The 21506-nt window shown below is 39.3% G+C and overlaps 1 protein-coding gene across 1 annotated transcript in view; it reads right to left on the bottom strand.

The window, feature by feature from the left end:
• Positions 1–8913, bottom strand: part of LOC114224819 (A disintegrin and metallopeptidase domain 3-like) — a 130827-nt gene extending 121914 nt beyond the window's left edge. Inside the window, exons 1-2 of the mRNA XM_088021312.1 lie at positions 8856–8913; positions 8230–8312 (exon numbers count right to left, since the gene is read on the bottom strand). Of these exons, the coding sequence (XP_087877438.1) occupies positions 8230–8312; positions 8856–8913 (141 nt within the window). The remainder of the gene's footprint in view (positions 1–8229; positions 8313–8855) is intronic.
• Positions 8914–21506: the final 12593 nt, after the last annotated feature.

The following is a 21506-nucleotide window of genomic DNA, read 5'->3' as shown; positions in this document are numbered from 1 at the left end:
CCCAGTGCTCTATGCAGAGCGTGCCCTCTTTAATACCCATCACCAGGCTATCCCATACCACCCCCCAGAACCCTCAGCTTGTTTCTCAGAGTCCATAGTTTCTCATGGTTTGTCTCCCCCTCTGATTTCCCCCCTTCATTTTAACCTTCCTACTATATTCTTCTTTATATTTTTAAGATATAATGTATTATTTATTTCAGAGATACAGGTCTGTGATTCAACAGTCATACACAATTCACAGCACTCACCATAGAACATACCCTTCCCAATGTCTATCACCCAGTGAGCCCATCCCTCCCAGCCCCCACCACTCTAGCAACCCTCAGTTTGTTTCCTGAGATTAAGACTTCCTCATATCAGTGAGATCATATGGTTCATATCTTTCTTTGATAGACTTATTTTGCTCAGGATAATACCCTCCAGTTCCATCCACGTCATTGCAAATGGCAAGATTTCATTCCTTTTGATGGCTACATAATATTCCATTGTATATATATACCACTTCTTTTTTTATTTTTTATTGTTATGTTAATCACCATACATTACATCATTAGTTTTTGATGAGGTGTTCCATGATTCATTGATTGTGCATAACACCCAGTGCTCCATGCAGAACATACCCTCTTTAATACCATCACAAGGCTAACCCATCCTCCCACCCCCCCCAAAACCTTCAGTTTGTTTTTCAGAGTCCATCGTCTTTTATGGTTCGTCTCCCCCTCCGATTTCCCCCCCTTCATTCTTCCCCTCCTGCTATCTTCTTCTTTTTTTTTTCTTAACATATATTGCATTATTTGTTTCAGAGGTACAGATCTGTGATTCAACAGTCTTGCACAATTCACAGCGCTCACCATAGCACATACCCTCCCCAATGTCTATCACCCAGCCACCCCATCACTCCCAACCCCGCCCCCACTCCAGCAACCCTTTCCTGAGATTAAGAATTCCTCATATCTGTGAGGTCATATATTACATGTCTTTCTCTGACTTATTTTGCTCAGCCTAACACCCTCCAGTTATATCCACGTCATTGCAAATGACAATATCTCATTCCTTTCGATGCTTCATAATATTCCATTGTAAATATACACCACATCTCCTTTATCCATTCATCTGTCAATGAACATCATGCCTCTTTCCACAGTTTGGCTATTGTGGACATTGCTGCTATAAACATCAGGGTGCACGTACCCCTTCAGATGCCTACATTTGTATCTTTGGGGTAAATACCCAGTAGTGCAATTGCTGGATCTACTGTATGGTAGCTCTATTTTCAAATATTTGAGGAACCTCCATACTGTATTCCAGAGTGGCTGCACCCCCAGCTTGCATTCCCACCAACAGTGTAGGAGGGTGCCCCTTTCTCTGCATCCCCGCCAACATCTGTCATTTCCCATCTTGTTAATTATAGCCATTCTGACTGGTGTGAGGTGGTATCTCATTGAGGTTTTGATTTGGATTTCCCTGATGCCGAGCAATGTTGAGCACTTTTTCATGTGTCTGTTGGCCTTTTGGACGTCTTCTTTGGAAAAATGTCCATTCATGTCTTCTGCCCATTTCTTGATTGGATTATTTGTTCCTTGGGTGTTGAGTTTGATAAATTCTTTATAGATTTTGGATACTAGCCCTTTATCTCATATGACATTTGCAAATATATTCTCCCATTTTGTAGGTTGTCTCTTGGTTTTTTTTTAACTGTTTCCTTTGCTGTGCAAAAGCTTTTTATCTTGATGAAATCCCAATACTTCATTTTTGCCCTTGCTTCCTTGCCTTTGGCGATGTTTCTAGAAGAAGTTGCTGCGACTGAGGTCGAAGAGGTTGCTGCCTGTGTTCTCCTTTAGGATTTTGATGGACTCCTGTCTCACATTGAGGTCTTTCAACCATTTTGAGTCAATTTTTGTGTGTGGTGTAACAAAATGGTCCAGTTTCATTCTTCTGCATGTGGCTGTCCAATTTTCCCAACACCATTTGTTGAAGAGACTTTTTTCCACTGGACATTCTGTCCTGCTTTGTCAAAGATTAGTTGACCATCGAGTTGAGGGTCCATTTCTGGGCTCTCGATTCTGTTCCATTGATCTATGTGTCTGTTTCTGTGCCAGTACCATACTGTCTTGATGATGACAGCTTTGTAATAGAGCTGGAAGTCCGGAATTGTGATGCCGCCAGCTTTGATTTTCTTTTTCAACATTCCTCTGGCTATTCGGGGTCTCTTCTGGTTCCATACAAATTTTAGGATTATTTGTTCCATTTCTTTGAAAAAAGTGGATGGTATTTTGATAGGTATTGCATTGAATGTGTAGATTACTCTCGGTAGCATTGACATCTTCACAATGTTTGTTCTTCCAATCCATGAGCATGGAATGTTTTTCCATTTCTTTGTGTCTTCTTCAATTTCTTTCATGAGAATTTTATAGTTCTGAGTACAGATTCTTTGCCTCTTTGGTTAGATTTATTCCTAGGTATCGTATGATTTTGGGTGTAATTGTAAATGGGATTGACTCCTTAATTTCTCTTTCTTCTATCTTGTTGTTGATGTATAGGAATGCCACTGATTTCTGTGCATTGATTTTATATCTTGCCACTTTACTGAATTCCTGTATGAGTTCTAGCAGTTTGGGAGTGGAGTCTTCTGGGTTTTCCACATAAAGTATCATATCTTTTGCAAACAGTGAGAGTTTGACTTCTTTGCTGAATTGGATGTCTTTAATTTCTTCTTGTCGTCTGATTGCTGTGGCTAAGACTTCTAGTACTATGTTGAATAGCAGTGGTGGTATTTGACAAAATACAGCATCTTTTCTTGATCAAAACTCTTCAGAGTATACAGATAGAGGTACCTCAATATCATAAAAGCCATCTATGAAAAACCCACAGCGAATATCATTCTCAATGGGGAAAAACAGAGAGCTGCTGTGTTCCTGACCTTAGGGGGAAAGATCTCTGTTTTTTCCCATTGAGAATGATATTCGCTGTGGGTTTTTCATAGATGGCTTTTATGATATACCTCTATCTGTATACTCTGAAGAGTTTTGATCAAGAAAAGATGCTGTACTTTGTCAAATGCTTTTTCTGCATATTGAGAGGATCATATGGTTCTTGAATTTCTTTTATTTATGTATCACACTGATTGATTTACAGATGCAAACCAACCTTGCAGCTCAGGAATAAATCTCACTTGGTCATGGTGAATAATCCTTTTAATGTACACTTGGATCCTATTGGCTAGTATTTTGGTGAGAATTTTTGCATCCATGTTCATCAAGGATATTGGTCTGTAATTCTCCTTTTTGATGGGGTCTTTGTCTGGTTTTGGGATCAAGGTAATGGTGGCCTCATAAAACGAGTTTGGAAGTTTTCCTTCCATTTCTGTTTTTTGGAACAGTTTCAGAAGAATAGGTATTCATTCTTCTTTAAATGTTGGTAGAATTCCCCTGGGAAGCCATCTGGCCTTGGATTCTTGTGTGTTAGGAGATTTTTTATTACTGCTTCAATTTCTTTAGTAGTTATAGGTCTGTTCAGGTTTTCTATTTCTTCCTTCTTCGGTTTTGGTAGTTGATACATCTCCAGGGAATCATCCATTTCTTCCAGATTATCTAATTTGCTGGCATATAGTTGCTCATAATATGTTCTTATAATTGTTTGTATTTCTTTGGTGGTGGTTGTGATCTCTCCTCTTTCATTCACGATTTTATTTATTTGGGTCCTTTCTCTTTTCTTTTTGAAAAGTCAATCTTCTTAATTCTTTCAAAGAACCAGCTCCTAATTTCGTTAATCTATTCTACTGTTCTTCTGGTTTCTATCACTGATTTCTGCTCTGATCTTTACTATTTCTTTTTTACTGCTGCGTTTGGGCTTTATTTGCTCTTCTTTCTCTAGCTCCTTTATGTGTAGGATTAGGTTGTGTATTTGAGACCTTTCTTGTTTCTTGAGAAAGGCTTGTATTGCTATATACTTTCCTCTTAGGACTGCTTTTGCTGCATCCCAAAGATTTTGAACAGTTGTGTTTTCATTTTCATTTGTTTCCAGGAATATATCGAACCAAAGATATATAGAATCTGTACTCAGAAAACTCTAAAATACTCATGAAAGAAACTTAGGAAGACACAAAGAAATGGAAAAACATCCCATGCTCATGGATTGGAAGAACAAAGATTGCAAAGATGTCAATGCTACCTAGAGCAATCTACACATTCAATGCAATCCCTATCAAAATACCAACCACTTTTTTCAAAGAAATGGAACAAATAATCCTAAAATTTGTTTGGAACCAGAAAAGACCCCGAATAGCCAGAGGAATGTTGAAAAAGAAAAGCAAAGCTGGTGGCATCACAATTCCAGACTTCCAGCTCTATTACAAAGCTGTCATCATCAAGACAGTATGGTACTGGCACAAAAACAGACACATAGATCAATGGAACAGAAGAGAGAGCCCAGAAATGGACCCTCAACCCTATGGTCAACTAATTTTCAATAAAGCAAGACAGAATGTCCAATGGAAAAAAAGACAGTCTCTTCAATAATGGTGTTGGGAAAATTGGACAGCCACATGCAGAAGAATGACACTGGACCATTTCCTTACTCCACACACAAAAATTGATTCAAAATGGTTGAAAGACCTCAATGTGAGACAGGAGTCCATCAAAATCCTAAAAGAGAACACAGGCAGCAACCTCTTCGACCTCAGCTGCAGCAACTTCTTCCTAGGAACATCGCCAAAGGCAAGGGAAGCAAGGGCAAAAATGAACTATTGGGACCTCATCAAGATAAAAAGCTTTTGCACAGCAAAGGAAATACTTAAAAAAAAAAACAAGAGACAACCGACAGAATGGGAGAAGATGTATCCAAAATCTATAAAGAACTTATCAAACTCAACACCCAAAGAACAAATGATCCAATCAAGAAATGGGCAGAAGACATGAACAGACATTTTTCCAAAGAAGACGTCCAAAAGGCCAACAGACACATGAAAAAGTGCTCAACATCGCTAAGCATCAGGGAAACCCAAATCAAAACCTCAATGAGATACCACCTCACACCAGTCAGAATGGCTAAAATTAACAAGACAGGAAATGACAGATGTTGGCGGGGATGCGGAGAAAGGGGCACCCTCCTACACTGTTGGTGGGAATGTAAGCTCGTGCAGCCACTCTGAAAAACAGTATGGAGGTTCCCCAAAAAGTTGAAAATAGAGCTACCCTACAGCCCAGCAATTGCACTAGTGGGTATTTACCCCAAAGATACAAATGTAGTGATCAAAAGCATTCATGCAGTCCAATGTTTATAGCAGCAATGTCCACAATAGCCAAAGTGTGGAAAGAGTCAAGATGTCCATCAACAGATGAGTAGATAAAGAAGATGTGGTATATCAGGAAAATCCAAATCAAAACCTCAGTGAGATACCACCTCACACCAGTCAGAATGGTTAAAATTAACAAGTCAGGAAGTGACAGATGTTGGCGGGGATGCAGAGAAAGGGGAACCCTCCTACACTTTTGGTGGGAATGCAAGCTGGTGCAGCCTCTCCAGAAAACAGTATGGAGATTCCTCAAAAAGTTGAAAATAGAGCTACCATATGGTAGATCCAGCAATTGCACTACTGGGTATTTACCACAAAGATATAAATGTAGGCATCTAAAGGGATACGTGCACCCCTATGTTTATAGCATCAATGTCCACAATAGCCAAACTGGAAAGAGTCAAGATGTCCATCGACAGATGAATGGATAAAGAAGAGGTGGTATATATATATATACAATGGAATATTATGCAGCCATCAAAAGGAATGAGATTTTTGCCATTTGCAATGACATGGATAGAACTGGAAGGTGTTACGCTGAGTGAAATAAGTCAATCAGAGAAAGACATATATCATATGACTTCACTGATATGAGGAATTCTTAATCTCAGGAAACAAACTGAGGGTTGCTGGAGTGGTGGGGGGTGGGAGGGATGGGGTGGCAGGTTATAGACATTGGGGAGGGTACATGCTATGGTGAGCGCTGTGAATTGTGCAAGACTGTTGAATCACAGATCTGTACCTCTGAAACAAATAATGCAATATATGTTAAGAAAAAAAAAGAAGAAGATAACAGGAGGGGAAGAATGAAGGGCGGGAAATCGGAGGGGGAGACGAACCATGAGAGACTACGGACTTTGAAAAACAAACTGAGGTTCCTGAAGGGAGGGGGGGTGGGGGGATGGGTTAGCCTGGTGATAGGTATTAAAGAGGGCATGTTCTGCGTGGAGCACAGGGTGTTATGCACAAACAATGAATCATGGAACACTACATCAAAAACTAATGATGTAATGTATGGTGATTAACATAAGAATAAAAAACTAATGACATAATGTATGGTGATTAACATAACAATAAAAAAGACAAACCAGTGATCATTTTGACATGGCACCTGGGAAGCCCCCAGTTATGGGAAAGCCTAGTCTGTGTCCTGACAGTGCTTTAGAAGGCGTGTACATGTGTATAAATGTACCATAGATATATATGTTGCTATAGCGATATATTGAGGGCAACATAACTGGTGGACAGGGTCTGTTAGAGGAAATGAAACACGGTCTTTTTGGTCGCTATGAAAGGAAAATGTGTACCAAGAAATAAAATGTTTTTCCTCAAAAAAATGTGGTACATATATATATATATATATATATATATATATATGTATGTATACAATGGACTATTATGCAGCCATCAAAAGGAATGAAATCTTGCCATTTGCAATGACATGGATGGAACTGGAGGGTATTATGCTGAACGAAATAAGTCAATCAGAGAAAGACATGTATCATATGACCTCACTGATATGAAGAATTCTTAATCTCAGGAAACAAACTGAGGGTTGCTGGAGTGGTGGGGGTGGGAGGGATGGGGTGGCTGGGTGATCGACACTGGGGAGGGTATGTTCTATGGTGAGCACTGTGAAGTGTGCAAGACTGTTGAATCACAGATCTGTACCTCTGAAACAAATAATACGTCATATGTTAAAAAAAAAAAGAAGATAGTAGGAAGGGTAAAATGAAGGGGGGGAATCGGAGGGGGAGATGAACCATGAAAGACTATGGACTCTGAGAAACAAACTGAGGGTTCTAGAGGGAAGGGGGTTGGGGGGATGGGTTAGCCTGGTGATGGGTATTAAAGAGGGCATGTATTGAATGGAGCACTGGGTGTTATATGCAAAAAATGAATCATGGAACACTATATCAAACACTAATGACATAATGTATGGTGATTAACATAACATAATAAAATAAATAATAAATAAATAAAATCTTTTTAAAAACTACATTTTTAATTTTGACAAAGAATGATGTTATATCCATATAATGAGATAATGCAGTTCTGAAAAATAATGACAAAGCTATATTTATAATCATAAAATAAATTCTAACCTTATAAGTAAATTAAAAGCTAATTAGCACACTCATATGTTATTATTAAAAATATATGTGCAGGAGTGTGTGCATGTCTCTAAAAATTCATTCATTTCAAATTTACTACCTTTAGAAACCGAGGCACACATTCACTTTCTTAACAACTCTTTGTGCTCTCTAATTTTCCAATGTACATGCTTTACTTTTTAAACAGATTATATATATTACATTAACAGATTATATGCTTATATATGCAAACATAGGTATGAAGAAATTATATATTGTCTTTTTAAAAATCATCTTATAAATATTAGTGTGACCCTATTTATATAGAATAAATATTTAAATATTCCTATTTTCTAGAAAAAAGTCCAGTAGACTGTATATATCATTTCGTGTGATAGGAATTTGGGGTACTTTTTTCTGAGCCAGTTTTTAAAAAGTTTCATATTGTTCATTGGGAAATGAAAAAAAAAATCAAAATGCTTACTTTCATTGAGACAAAATGACTCTTTAACACAGTAATTAGAACAAGAAGTTTCGAAGGGACATGCATGAATTGATTTGGGTCACCTAGTCCAATAAAAATAAAGCACTCATTTTAAAAAAGTGATTTCCACAGGATGCCTGGGTGGCTCAGCTGGTTAAGCATCTGACTCTTGATTTCAGCTCAGATCTTAATTTCCCGTCCAGAGATGAAGCCCCCCATCAACCTCTGCCCTCAGTGGGGAGCCTGCTTAAGATTCTCTTCCTCTGCCTCTGCTCCTCTCCCCACCACTCGCACACTCTCTCTGTCTCAAAAATTAATTAATTAATTAATACAAATTTAAAAAGTAATTTCTTAATTACATGTGTTTCTGAAACTTCACCATCACTGGTATTTGTCTCAATCTTCCGTGGCACTGTAATTTGTAGAGGCGATGTTTCGGGATCTACAGTAAGGAAAACATGTGTGAGCTTTCCCCAGTGCCTGGCAGCATCTTTAATTCTTCACGTGTCCTATCACATCACATCACTCTTTGAACTTCCAAGCCCCAACACCCCCACCGCCGCCCCCAACACACACAGGGCCCACACACAGGCACGCACTCATCCGCCACAGAATCAGACTTTGTACATTCCAGGAAGAGGTTCCCTCCACCATCCATACACATTTTGGGGCGTGACCCTACCACCATCCAGAGACTTTGAGACTTATTGACCTCAGCCCCAGCAAGTGAAGAGGTGCCCACCTCCCAGAAGATGCGCGCCCTCTCCTCCAAGTGCGGGGTCCCGCAAGTGAGGGGCAACTGTCTCAGTCCCGCTCCGAGCCCTCCAAGCAGAAGGCCCAGGAGGATCCTGACTCTAAGTGGGCTCTGACAAGACGCTTGGCTCTCCCCAGCCAGACCCGGGATTCCGGAGCAAGGTTCTGGGGCCCGCCACGCCCAGAGGCTCTGCGACAGGTGACCCTCTATGGAGCAGGGTCCTTCACTCACGATGGCCCGCGGAGGTCAGCCGGCCTAGGCCTGAGAGGATCAGCAGGAGAGACAGCATTGCGGGGCCTGCCGGCCTTGCCACGGTGATGTCTGTTGGCTGCGGAACTGCAGCCGCACGCGCGGGACCTGCGTTCCGGGCGGGTGGGGCTGGGGTCTGCGCCAGAGGCCGGGCGGTGGGGGAGGGGGCGCGGCTTCTCCGCCCACCCCGCCCCTCTGTGGACCCACAGGAGCAGTCGCAGTCGCAGTCGCAGTCACAGCCCCGGGCGCCCACCTACTGCCCGCTGCGCTCAGGAGGCACAAGCCATCCAGTCCTGCTGCCCACGTGGGCTTGGGCTTTATTTTCCAAAACGCGGACATTGGAAGCGCATTCAGGGAGGACGTGAGAGTCATAAAGTGCATTTTCTCCTCTGGAAATGGGCCATCTGCTGGTGAAGTGCTTGGCAATGTTAATAGATCACGTCGTAGTTTTTTGGCACAATGGCTGAACTACAGTAGTGAAGGAAAACAGAAAATGGAAACCATATCTACCGCTGGATTTCTAATTTAAGTCTCAGGTCAAAACAAATAAACGTTAAAAAAAATGATATCTAAATTCAATTGTAGATAACTTTGTTTCTTAGAAAACCCTTTGGTTAAGGAAACTAAATGAGAAGCTAAATATGGAATGGGTGTATGTATGTGTTTTACTGCCTCAGTATGGTTTTGTAATTGAAGTATCAGTCCAAAAAAAGAAAAAAAGGAAGAAAGAAAAAGAAAGAAAGAAAGAAAGGAAGGAAGGAAGGAAGGAAGGAAGGAAGGAAGGAAGGAAGGAAGGAAGGAAGGAAGGAAGGAAGGAAGGAAAAGAAAGAAAGAAAGAAAGAAAGAAAGAAAGAAAGAAAGAAAGAAAGAAAGAAAGAGAAAAAGAAAGAAAGAAAGAAAGAAAGAAAGAAAGAAAGAAAGAAAGAAAGAAAGAAAGAAAGAAAGAAAGAAAGAAACGAAAGAAAAAAAGGAAGGAGAAAGAAAGAAAGAAAGAAAGAAAGAAAGAAAGAAAGAAAGAAAGAAAGAAAGAAAAGAAAAAGAAAAAGAAAAAGAAAAAGAAAAGAAAAAGAAAAAGAAGAAGGAAGAAGAAAGAAAGAAGAAAGAAAAAAGAGAAAGAAATAACTATGAAATGATCCTGTAAGAACAACTTTATTTTCCCATGATTTACTTATTCCATTGTGTATAACTTGGCTTCTTAGGAAAATCTGGCTAGTAAAATGTTAAATGTAAACTTTTTTCCCCATCAGTATGGCAGTCACATATGAGAAGGGAATAACTTGGAAAGAGCATTCATTTTCTGGGTAAATATGCAAGTTGTGACTTGCATAATTTCAGTTTGCAAGGACTTTTTTGCCAGACAATTCTTGAGTACTCCTTCCATGAAACACTTCTGCTTACATTCCTTACATAAAATATTTCTGCACAAAATCAAATGATTGTTTTCTAATTTGTAAAAGGAAAAAAATAAAAAGAAATGGAAAAGGCTAGCCTTTTAAAAATATATATATTCCTTTGTAATGATTTTCCCAAATCTAGTTTTAGTGTCTATTTATCAAGAAAATACTGGTACAGGTAACAAATGGTAACAGAAGGAATTTAACCTAAAAATAGCCAATTCTGCATATTTCACTGAAGTATTTATAGCCTAATCATTTAGTTTGGTTGTGATCCATGTTGTATACTGTATTTATTTAATTTATGAAAATTATGTTGCTCTTAAACTTTCTTCCTGATTGTCTATAACCTGATCAAACTTTTTAAGTCTAATATATATGTTATTGAAGTATTAATAGATAAGTATTAAAAGAATGTTCATGGTTCTACTAAAAATCTCTGTTGTTCAGTCAAGTAACCAAAAGGGGAAATATATATTTATTATCTAAATTCATTCCTGTATTTGCACTGTTGGTATTGACTGCTCATTTTTTGCTAGGCATAATTTACAGACATTCACATCATTTAAGTTTAATTCAACAATTATTTTTTACATGCTTAGTATAAGCCCAAAACCAGACAGATATCAAAATATGTGTGACAATATCCCTGTCTCCCAGTACCTCAGAAATAACAGAAAACTGAACGTGTACAAGAGATGTGACAGCTAGAAATGAAAAAATTTTTAGTAGAGGGAGATTCAAAGTTCTCTGGGAATACAGCTAAGATAATTTTGTTTTCTTTAGAGATATCAAGTGAACCTTACAGATCGCGGTAACATTTGAGATGTGAGCCATATAGATTTGTATTGATGTTAGTGAATTTTAGGATTTTATTCTTAAATAATTTAATATCATCCAAGAGCTTTAGTGCAAATAAATGATGGATTTTCTTGTTAGAATGGCAACATAATAGTTTGGGGGTGGTGGGATTGAAATGATGAGGACTAGAAACAATAGGTTCATTGAAGGGAATTTTACTTAGTTTAGGCCAAAAATGTCTACAACCTCAGGATTAGAGTGGGAAGAGAAATAAAAGTAGTAAAAATATCAGAGAGATATTTAGGAAGAAAAATCAGCTTGTTGAATAATTTAATGTGGAGGTTGATTAAATGGTTGAAAAGACTAAGCCACTGAGATGAGAGGGACACCAATTTTATTTTATTTTTGTATGGCCTTACCTATAACTTTTCAGAAAATTACCTTCAGTTATCATTTTTTTATTTAAACTTAAACTTTTATTTAAACTAAGTCCCAGTTAGTTAACATACGGTGTAACATGAGTTTCAGGTGTACAGTACAGTCGTCAACACTTTCACACAATACCCAGTCCTTATCACCAGTGCCTTCCTTAATCTCCATCACCTATTTCACATATCCCACCCATCTGCATTCTGGTAACCACCACCTATAGTTAAGAGTCTCTTTCTTGGTCTGCCTCTCTCTTTTTTCCTCTCTGCTCATTTGTTTTGTTTCTTAAATTCCACATATGAGTGAAATCATATGGTATTTCTCTTCCACAGACTGACTTATTTCACTTAGCATTATACTCTTTAGTTCCATCCATGTTGTTGCTAATGAAAAGATTTCATTCGTTTTATGGCTGAGTAATATTCCATGTATATATAGACCTCTTCTTCTTTATCTATTCATCAGTCAATGGACACGATCTTTTTCCATAGTTTGGCTGCTATAACATTAGGGTGCATGAATTCCTTTGAATTCATATTTTTGTATTCTTTGGGTAAATACCTATTACATAATTGCTAGATCCTAAGGTATTTCTATTTTTAACTTTTTGAGGAATTTCCATAGTGTTTTCCAGAGTGGCTGCACCAGTTCGCATTCCCACCAGCAGTGCAGGAGGGTTCACTTTCTCCACATCCTTACACAAGAAACACCTTTTGTTTATTGTGCTGTTGATTTTTGCCATTCTGACTGGTGTGAGGTGATATCTCATTGCAGTTTTTATTTGCATTTCCCTAATGAGCTCTGATATTGAGCATCTTTTCATGTGTCTATTGGCCATCTGTATGTCTTCTTTGGAAAAATGTCTATTCATGTCTTCTGCTCATTTTTTTAATTGGATTCTTCATTTTTGGGGTGTTGAGTCATATAATTTATATATTTTGGATACTAATCTTTTATCAGATATATCATTAGCAGATATCTTCTCCCGTTCCATAGGTTGCCTTTTAGTTTTGTTGATTGTTTCTTTCACTGTGCAGAAGTTTTTATTTTGATGTAGTCCCTTTAGTTTATATTTGCTTTTGTTTCCCTTGCCTCGGGAAACATATCTAGAAAGATGCTGCTATGGCCAATGTCAGAGAAGTTACTGCCTGTGTTCTTCTCTAGGATTTTAATGGTTTCTTGTCTCACATTTAGGTCCTTAGTCCATTTTGAATTTATTTCTGTGTGTGGCATAAGAAATTAGTCCAGTTTCATTCTTTTGCATGTTGCTGTCTTGTTTTCCCAAAACCATTTGTTGAAGAGGCTGTCTTTTTCCCATTGGATATTCTTTCCTGCTTGGTTGAAGATCAACTGACCATGTAGTTGGAGTTAATTTCCTGGTTTTCTCTTCTGTTCATTGATCTATGTGTCTATTTTTGTGCAAGTACCATACCCTCTTGATGACTACAGCTTTGTGATATAACTCGAAGTCCAGAATTGTGGTACCTCCAGTTTTGTTTTTCTTTTTCAGGATTGCTTTGGCTATTCGGGGTCTTTTGTAGTTCCGTACAAATTTCAGGATTGTTTGTTCTAGCTATGTGAAAAATGCTGTTGATATTTTGAAAGGATTACATTTAATGTGTAGGTTGCTTTGGGTAATATAGACATTTTAATAATATTTGCTCTTTCTTTTTGTATGGTTTTCATTTTTTTATTTTTATTTTTTTATTTTATTTTACTATGTTAGTCACCATACAGTACATCATTAGTTTTTGATGTAGTAATCCATCATTCATTATTTTCGTATAACACCCAGTGCTCCATGCAGTATGTGCCCTCCTTAACACCCATCACCGGGCTAACCCGTCCCCCCACCCCCCTCCCCTCTAGAACCCTCAGTTTGTTTCTCAGAGTCCATAGTCTCTCATGGTTCATCTCTCCCTCTGATTTCTGCCCCCTTCATTTTTCCTTTCCTTCTCCTAATGTCCTCCATGCTATTCCTTGTGTGCCACAAATAAGTGAAACCATATGCTAATTGACTTTCTCTGCTTGACTTATTTCACTTAGCATCATCTCCTCCAGTCCCATCCATGTTGATGTGAAAGTTGGGTATTCATCCTTTCTGAAGGCTGAGTCATATTCCATTGTATATATGGACCCCATCTTCTTTATCTACTCATCTGTTGAAGAGCATCTCAGCTCTTTCCACAGTTTAGCTATTGTGGACATTGCTGCTATGAACATTGGGGTGCATAGGGCCCTTCTTTTCACTACATCTGTGTCTTTGGGGTAAATACCTAGTAGTGCAATTGCTGGGTCATAGGATAGCTCTATTTTTAATTTTTTGAGGCACCCCCCCCACTGTTTTCCAAAGGGGCTGTACCAACTTGCATTCCCACCAACACTGTAAGAGGGTTCCCCTTTCTCCACAACCTCTCCAACATTTGTTGTTTCTTGCCTTGTCAATTTTTGTCATTCTAACCATGAGCAAGGAATGTTTTTCCATTCCTTTGTGACATCTTCAATTTCTTTCATCAGTGTTTTATAGTTTTAAGAGCACAGGTCTTTCACCTCTTTGGTTAAGTTTATTCCTAGGTATCTTATGGTTTTTGGTGCAATTGTAAATGGGACTAATTCTTTATTTTCTTTTTCTGCTTCTTCATTATTGGTGTATAGAAATGCAACAGATTTCTGTATGTTGATTTTGTATTTTGCAATTCGTTTATCAGTTCTAGCAATTTTTTGATGGAATCTTTAGGATTCTCTACATATAGTATCATGTCATCTGGAAATAGTGAAAGTTTTTCTTCTTCCTTGCTGACTTCCTTGATGCCTTTTATTTCTTTTTGTTTTCTGATTGCTGAGGCTAGGACTTCCAGTACTATGTTAAATAACAGTGATGAGAGAGGACATTCTTGTCTTGTTCCTGACTGTAGAGGAATATCTTTCAGTTTTTCCCCATTAAGGATGATATTAGCAGTGGGTCTTTCATAGATGGCCTTTATTATGTTGAGGTATGTTCCCTCTAAACCTACTTTGTTGAGGGTTTTTTGTCATGAATGGATATTGTACTTTGTCAAATGATTTTTCTGTATCTATTGAGAGGATCATAGTTTCTTAGCCTTTCTTTTATTAATGTGGTATTTCACATTAATTGATTTGTGAATATTAAAGCACCCTCGCAGCCCAGGAATAAATCCTACTTGATAATGGTGATTGATTTTTTTTAATGTATTGTTTTTGCATCCATTTTCATCAGGGGTATGGGCATGTAGTTCTCTTTTTTAGTGGAGTCTTTGTCTGGTTTAGGAATCAGGGTTTATGCTGACCTCATAACATGAAGTGGGAAGTTTTCCTTCCTCTTCTTTTTTTTGGAATTGTTTGAGAAAAATAGACATTGAGAGGGGCGGAGCAAGATGGCGGAGGAGTAGGAGACCTAGATTTCGTCTGGTCTCAGGAATTCAGCTGAATAGGGATGAAACCATTCTGAACACCTACGAACTCAACAGGAGATCGAACAGGAGAGTAGCAACAACTCTCTGAACAGAGAAGCGACCACTTACAGGAAGGTAGGGCGTGCGGAGAAGTGAATCCGAGGCGATATTCGGGAGGTTAGACGGCGGGGGAGGGGCCTCCGCCGGCCGCTTCTGGCAAGTGATAGAGCCGCGGAGCACAAAAATCGGACCTTTTGGAAGTTGGCTAGGCAGAGGGACGTCGCTGCAGTGGCTAAGCGGGGGGTGGAATCCTCCCGGAACAGTGTGGTCTCAGGACCCTTGGGGTCACAGAGAGACCGGGGGTGCCTGAGTGCGCCAGAGCTCCCAGGTATCAGAGCGGGGAAGCCGGCTGCAGAGACGGAGCAGAGTCGCGGGCTCTCAGCTCGGGGTTGCCATAAACTGTGATCTGCGGCCCAGTCGGGGCATGGCTCCCCCAGCAGGAACCCAACAAGCAGCAGATCCGGGGAGACTCCCCTTCCTTCCCGGGGAGGAGCGGTGCAGGAACGCACTGCAGGGATCCGCTGGGTTTGGAGACTCTGTGCGGGGTCGGATGCCAGAGATAGCAACGCTCGATCACAGGCCGGGTGAGCACAGAGTGCGGCCGGAGACCGGGGACACGGAAGTGACTGCTTTTCTCTGGGGGCACACTGGGGAGCGGGGCCCCGAGTTCTCGGCTCCTCCGGGTGGAGATTGGGAGGCCACCCTTTCTGCCCTGGTCCTCCAAAGCTGTACCAAGAGCTTGCAGGGAACAAAAGCTCCTGAGAGCAAACCGGAGCAGCTTCCTTAGCCCAGACCGACAAGGGCGGGCAATTCTGCCTCCGGCAAAGACATTTGGAAACCACAGCAACAGGCCCCTCCCCCAGAAGATCAGCACAAACAGCCAGCAAGCCAAGACCAAGTTGATCGATCAAGGAGAATGGGAGAACTCCAGCGCTAGGGGAATACTGCACATAGATTCATGGCTTTTTTTTTTTTTTTTTTAACCATGATTCGTTATTTCATCAAAGTTAATTTTTGTTGACTGTTTTTTTTTATTTTTCTTTTTCCCTTTTTCAACCAACATCTTATCAATCCCTTTTTTTAAAAAAAAATTTTTTTATTTTTCATTTTTAGAGTCATATTTTATCCCTTCATAGTAGTTACCCTTATTTTTGGCATATATATATAAGTTGTTCTCTCTTTAAAATTTTGAGGTACAGTTTCTTCTAACAGATCAAAATATACCCTAAATCACTAGTGTATGGCTTTGTTCTAGTCTCCTGCCTTATCACATTCTCTCCCTTTTTCCTTTTCTTTTTCTTAAATCGTCTTTCTTTTTTCAAACAACTTATCTTACCAAGTCCTTTTATAAAATCTTTTATAATTTTCATCTTTACAGTCATCTTCCATCCCTTCATTGTATCAACCCATATTTTGTACATATATGTCTTCCTTTAAAATTTTAGGAGGCACTTTTTTTCTAACAGACCATAATACGCCCAAAATCTAGTGTGTGGCACTGATCTATGCACTAGCCTGATCATATTTGATCATATTCTGCTTTTTTTGTATTGTTTTGTTTTTGTTTTTATCTTTTTTTCTTTTTTTTTCTTTTTCTCTTTCTTTTTTCTTTCTTTCCCTTTCTTTTCCCCTGGTTCCAGGTCTTTTCTGATTTGTATACAGTATATTTGCTGGGGATGTTGTAAACCTGTTAGCATTTTGTTCTCTCATTCATCTATTCTCCTCTGGACAAAATGACAAGATGAAAGAAATCACCTCAGCAAAAAGAACAAGAGGTAGTACCGTCAGCCAGGGACCTACTTAATATGGACATTAGTACGATGTCGGACCTAGAGTTCAGAATCATGACTTTAAAGATACTAGCTGGGCTTGAAAAAAGCGTGGAAGTTATTAGAGAAACCCTTTCTGGAGAAATAAAAGAACTAAAATCTAACCAAATCGAAATCAAAAAGGCTATTGATGAGGTGCAATCAAAAATGGGGGCACTAAATGCTAGGATAAATGAGGCAGAAGAGAGAATCAGCGATACAGAAGACCAAATGATGGAAAATAAAGAGGCTGAGAAAAAGAGAGAGAAACAACTACAGGATCACGAGGGCAGAATTCGAGAGATAAGTGATACAATAAGACGAAACAACATTAGAATAATTGGGATCCCAGAAGAAGAAGAAGAGAGAGAGAGAGGGGCAGAAGGTATATTGGAGCAAATTATAGCAGAGAACTTCCCTAATGTGAGGAAAGAAACAGGCATTAAAATCCAGGAGGCACAGAGAACCCCTCTCAAAATCAACAATAATAGGTCAACACCCCGACATCTAATAGTAAAACTTATGAGTCTCAGAGACAAAGAGAAAATCCTGAAAGCAGCTCGGGAGAAGAGATATGTAACCTACAATGGTAGAAACATTAGACTGGCAACAGACCTATCCACAGAGACCTGGCAGGCCAGAAAGGACTGGCAAGATATCTTCAGAGCACTAAACGAGAAAAATATGCAGCCAAGAATACTATATCCAGCTAGGCTATCATTGAAAATAGAAGGAGAGATAAAAAGCTTCCAGAACAAACAAAAACTAAAGGAATTTGCAAACATGAAACCAGCCCTCCAAGAAATATTGAGAGGGGTCCTCTAAGCAAAGAGAGAACTTAAAAGCAGCAAAGAGCAGAAACGAACACAGACAACAGACAGTTAACAGTCACCTTACAGGTCATACAATGGCACTAAATTCATACCTTTCAATAGTTACCCTGAATGTAAATGGGCTAAATGCCCCAATCAAAAGACACAGGCTATCAGATTGGATTAAAAAACAAGAACCATCAATATGCTGTCTGCAAGAGACTCATTTTAGACCCAAAGACACCCCCAGATTGAAAGTGAGGGGGTGGAAAACCATTTACCATGCTAATGGACACCAAAAGAAAGCTGGGGTGGCAATCCTTATATCAGACAAACTAGATTTTAAAACAAAGACTGTAATAAGAGATGAGGAAGGACACTATATCCTACTTAAAGGGTCTATCCAACAAGAAGATCTAACAATTGTAAATATCTATGCCCCGAACATGGGAGCAGCCAATTATATAAGGCGATTAATAACAAAAGCAAAGAAACACATTGACAATAATACAATAATAGTGGGGGACTTTAACACCCCCCTGACTGAAATGGACAGATCATCTAAGCAAAAGATCAACAAGGAAATAAAGACTTTAAATGACACACTGGACCAAATGGACTTCACAGACATATTCAGAACATTCCATCCCAAAGGAACGGAATACACATTCTTCTCTAGTGCCCATGGAACATTCTCCAGAATTGATCACATCCTAGGTCACAAATCAGGTCTCAATCGGTACCCAAAGACTGGGATCATTCCCTGCATATTTTCAGACCACAATGCTTTGAAACTAGAACTCAACCACAAGAGGAAAGTCAGAAAGAACTCAAAGACATGGAGGCTAAACAGCATCCTACTAAAGAATGAATGGGTCAACCAGGAAATTAAAGAAGAATTAAAAAAAATTGATGGAAACCAATGAAAATGAAAACATAACTGTTCAAAATCTTTGGGATACAGCAAAGGCAATCCTAAGAGGAAAGTATATAGCAATACAAGCCTTTCTCAAGAAACAAGAAAGGTCTTAAATACACAACCTAACCCTACACCTAAAGGAGCTGGAGAAAGAACAGCAAATAAAGCCTAAACCCAGCAGGAGAAGAGAAATCATAAAGATCAGAGCAGAAATCAATGAATTAGAAACCAAAAGAACAGTAGAACAGATCAACGAAACTAGGAGCTGGTTCTTTGAAAGAATTAATAAGATTGATAAACCGCTGGCCAGACTGATCAAAAGAAAAGAGAAATGACCCAAATCAACAAAATCATGAATGAAAGAGGAGAGATCACAACCAACACCAAAGAAATAGAAACAATTATAAGAACATATTATGAGCAACTCTATGCCAGCAAATTAGATAACCTGGAAGAAGTGGGTGCATTCCTAGAGATGTATCAACTACCAAAACTGAACCAGGAAGAAATAGAAAACCTGAACAGACCTATAACCACTAAGGAAATTGAAAGAGTCATCAAAAATCTCCCAAGAAACAAAGGCCCAGGGCCAGATGGCTTCCCAGGGGAATTCTATCAGACATTTCAAGAAGAATTAATACCTATTCTCCTGAAACTGTTCCAAAAAATAGAAATGGAAGGGAAACTTCCAAACTCATTTTATGAGGCCAGCATTACCTTGATCCCAAAACCAGACAAAGACCCCATCAAAAAAGAGAATTACAGACCAATATCCTTGAGGAATATGGATGCAAAAATTCTCACCAAAATACTAGCCAATAGGATCCAACAGTACATTAAAAGGATTATTCACCATGACCAAGTGGGATTTATTCCTGGGCTGCAAGGCTGGTTCAACATCTGCAAATCAATCAATGTGATGCAATACATTAACAAAAGAAAGAGCAAGAATCATATGATCCTCTCAATAGATGCAGAAAAAGCATTTGACAAAGTACAACATCCTTTCTTGATCAAAACTCTTCAGAGTATAGGGATAGAGGGTACATACCTCAATATCATAAAAGCCATCTAAGAAAAACCTACAGCGAATATCATTCTCAATGGGGAAAGGCTGAGAGCTTTTCCCCTAAGGTCAGGAACACGGCAGGGATGTCCACTCTCACCACTGCTATTCAACATAGTATTAGAAGTCCTAGCCACAGCAATCAGACAACAAAAAGAAATCAAAGGCATCCAAATCGGCAAAGAGGAAGTCAAACTCTCACTCTTTGCAGATGATATGATACTGTATGTGGAAAACCCAAAAGACTCCACCCCAAAACTGCTAGAACTCATACAGGAATTCAGTAAAGTAGCAGGGTATAAAATCAATGCACAGAAATCAGTGGCATTCCTATACACCAACAACAAGACAGAAGAGAGACAAATCAAGGAGTCGATCCCATTTACAATTGCACCCAAAACCATTAGATACCTAGGAATAAATTTAACCAAAGAGGCAAAGGATCTGTACTCAGAAAACTATAAAATACTCATGAGAGAAATTGAAGAAGACACAAAGAAATGGAAAAACGTTCCATGCTCATGGATTGGGAGAATCAACATTGTGAAGATGTCAATGCTACCTAGAGCAATCTACACATTCAATGCAATCCCCATCAAAATACCATCCACTTTTTTCAAAGAAATGGAACAAATAATCCTAAAATTTGTATGGAACCAGAAGAGACCCCGAATAGCCAGAGGAATGTTGAAAAAGAAAAGCAAAGCTGGCGGCATCACAATTCCGGACTTCCAGCTCTATTACAAAGCTGTCATCATCAAGACAGTATGGTACTGGCACAAAAACAGACACATAGATCAATGGAACAGAATCGAGAGCCCAGAAATGGACCCTCAACTCTATGGTCAACTTATTTTTGACAAAGCAGGAAAGAAGGTCCAATGGCAAAAAGACAGTCTCTTCAACAAATGGTGTTGGGAAAATTGGACAGCCACATGCAGAAGAATGAAACTGGACCATTTCCTCACACCACACACAAAAATAGACCCCAAATGGTTGAAAGACCTAAACATGAGACAGGAGTCCATCCAAATCCTAAAGGAGAACACAGGTAGCAACCTTTTCGACCTTAGCCGCAGCAACTTCTTCCTAGAAACATCGCCAAAGGCACGGGAAGCCAGGGCAAAAATGAACTATTGGGATTTCATCAAGATAAAAAGCTTTTGCACAGCAAAAGAAACAGTCCACAAAACCAAAAGACAACCGACAGAATGGGAGAAAATATTTGCAAATGACATATCAGATAAAGGGCTAGTATCCAAAATCTATAAAGAACTTATCAAACTCAACACCCAAAGAACAAATAATCCAATCAAGAAATGGGCAGAAGACATGAACAGACATTTCTCCAAAGAAGACATCCAAATGGCCAACAGGCACATGAAAAAGTGCTCAACATCGCTCGGCATCAGGGAAATCCAAATCAAAACCTCAATGAGATACCACCTCACACCCGTCAGAATGGCTAAAATTAACAAGTCAGGGAACGACAGATGTTGGCGGGGATGTGGAGAAAGGGGAACCCTCCTACACTGTTGGTGGGAATGCAAGCTGGTGCAACCCCTCTGGAAAACAGTATGGAGGTTCCTCAAACAGTTGAAAATAGAGCTACCATACAACCCAGCAATTGCACTACTGGGTATTTACCACAAAGATACAAATGTAGGGATCCGAAGGGGTACGTGCACCCCAATGTTTATAGCAGCAATGTCCACAATAGCCAAACTGTGGAAACAGTCAAGATGTCCACCGACAGATGAATGGCTAAAGAAGAAGTGGTATATATACACAATGGAATATTATGCAGCCATCAAAAAGAATGAGATTTTGCCATTTGCAACAACGTGGATGGAACTGGAGGGTGTTATGCTGAATGAAATTAGTCAATCAGAGAAAGACATGTATCATATGACCTCACTGATATGAGGAAT

Source organism: Eumetopias jubatus, unplaced genomic scaffold (assembly GCF_037043125.1).
Source record: "Eumetopias jubatus isolate StellerSeaLion01/CBP00866 unplaced genomic scaffold, mEumJub1_p1.0 scaffold_2, whole genome shotgun sequence".
Taxonomy (NCBI): Eukaryota; Metazoa; Chordata; class Mammalia; order Carnivora; family Otariidae; genus Eumetopias; species Eumetopias jubatus.
This window is presented reverse-complemented; position numbering and strand designations above follow the sequence as displayed.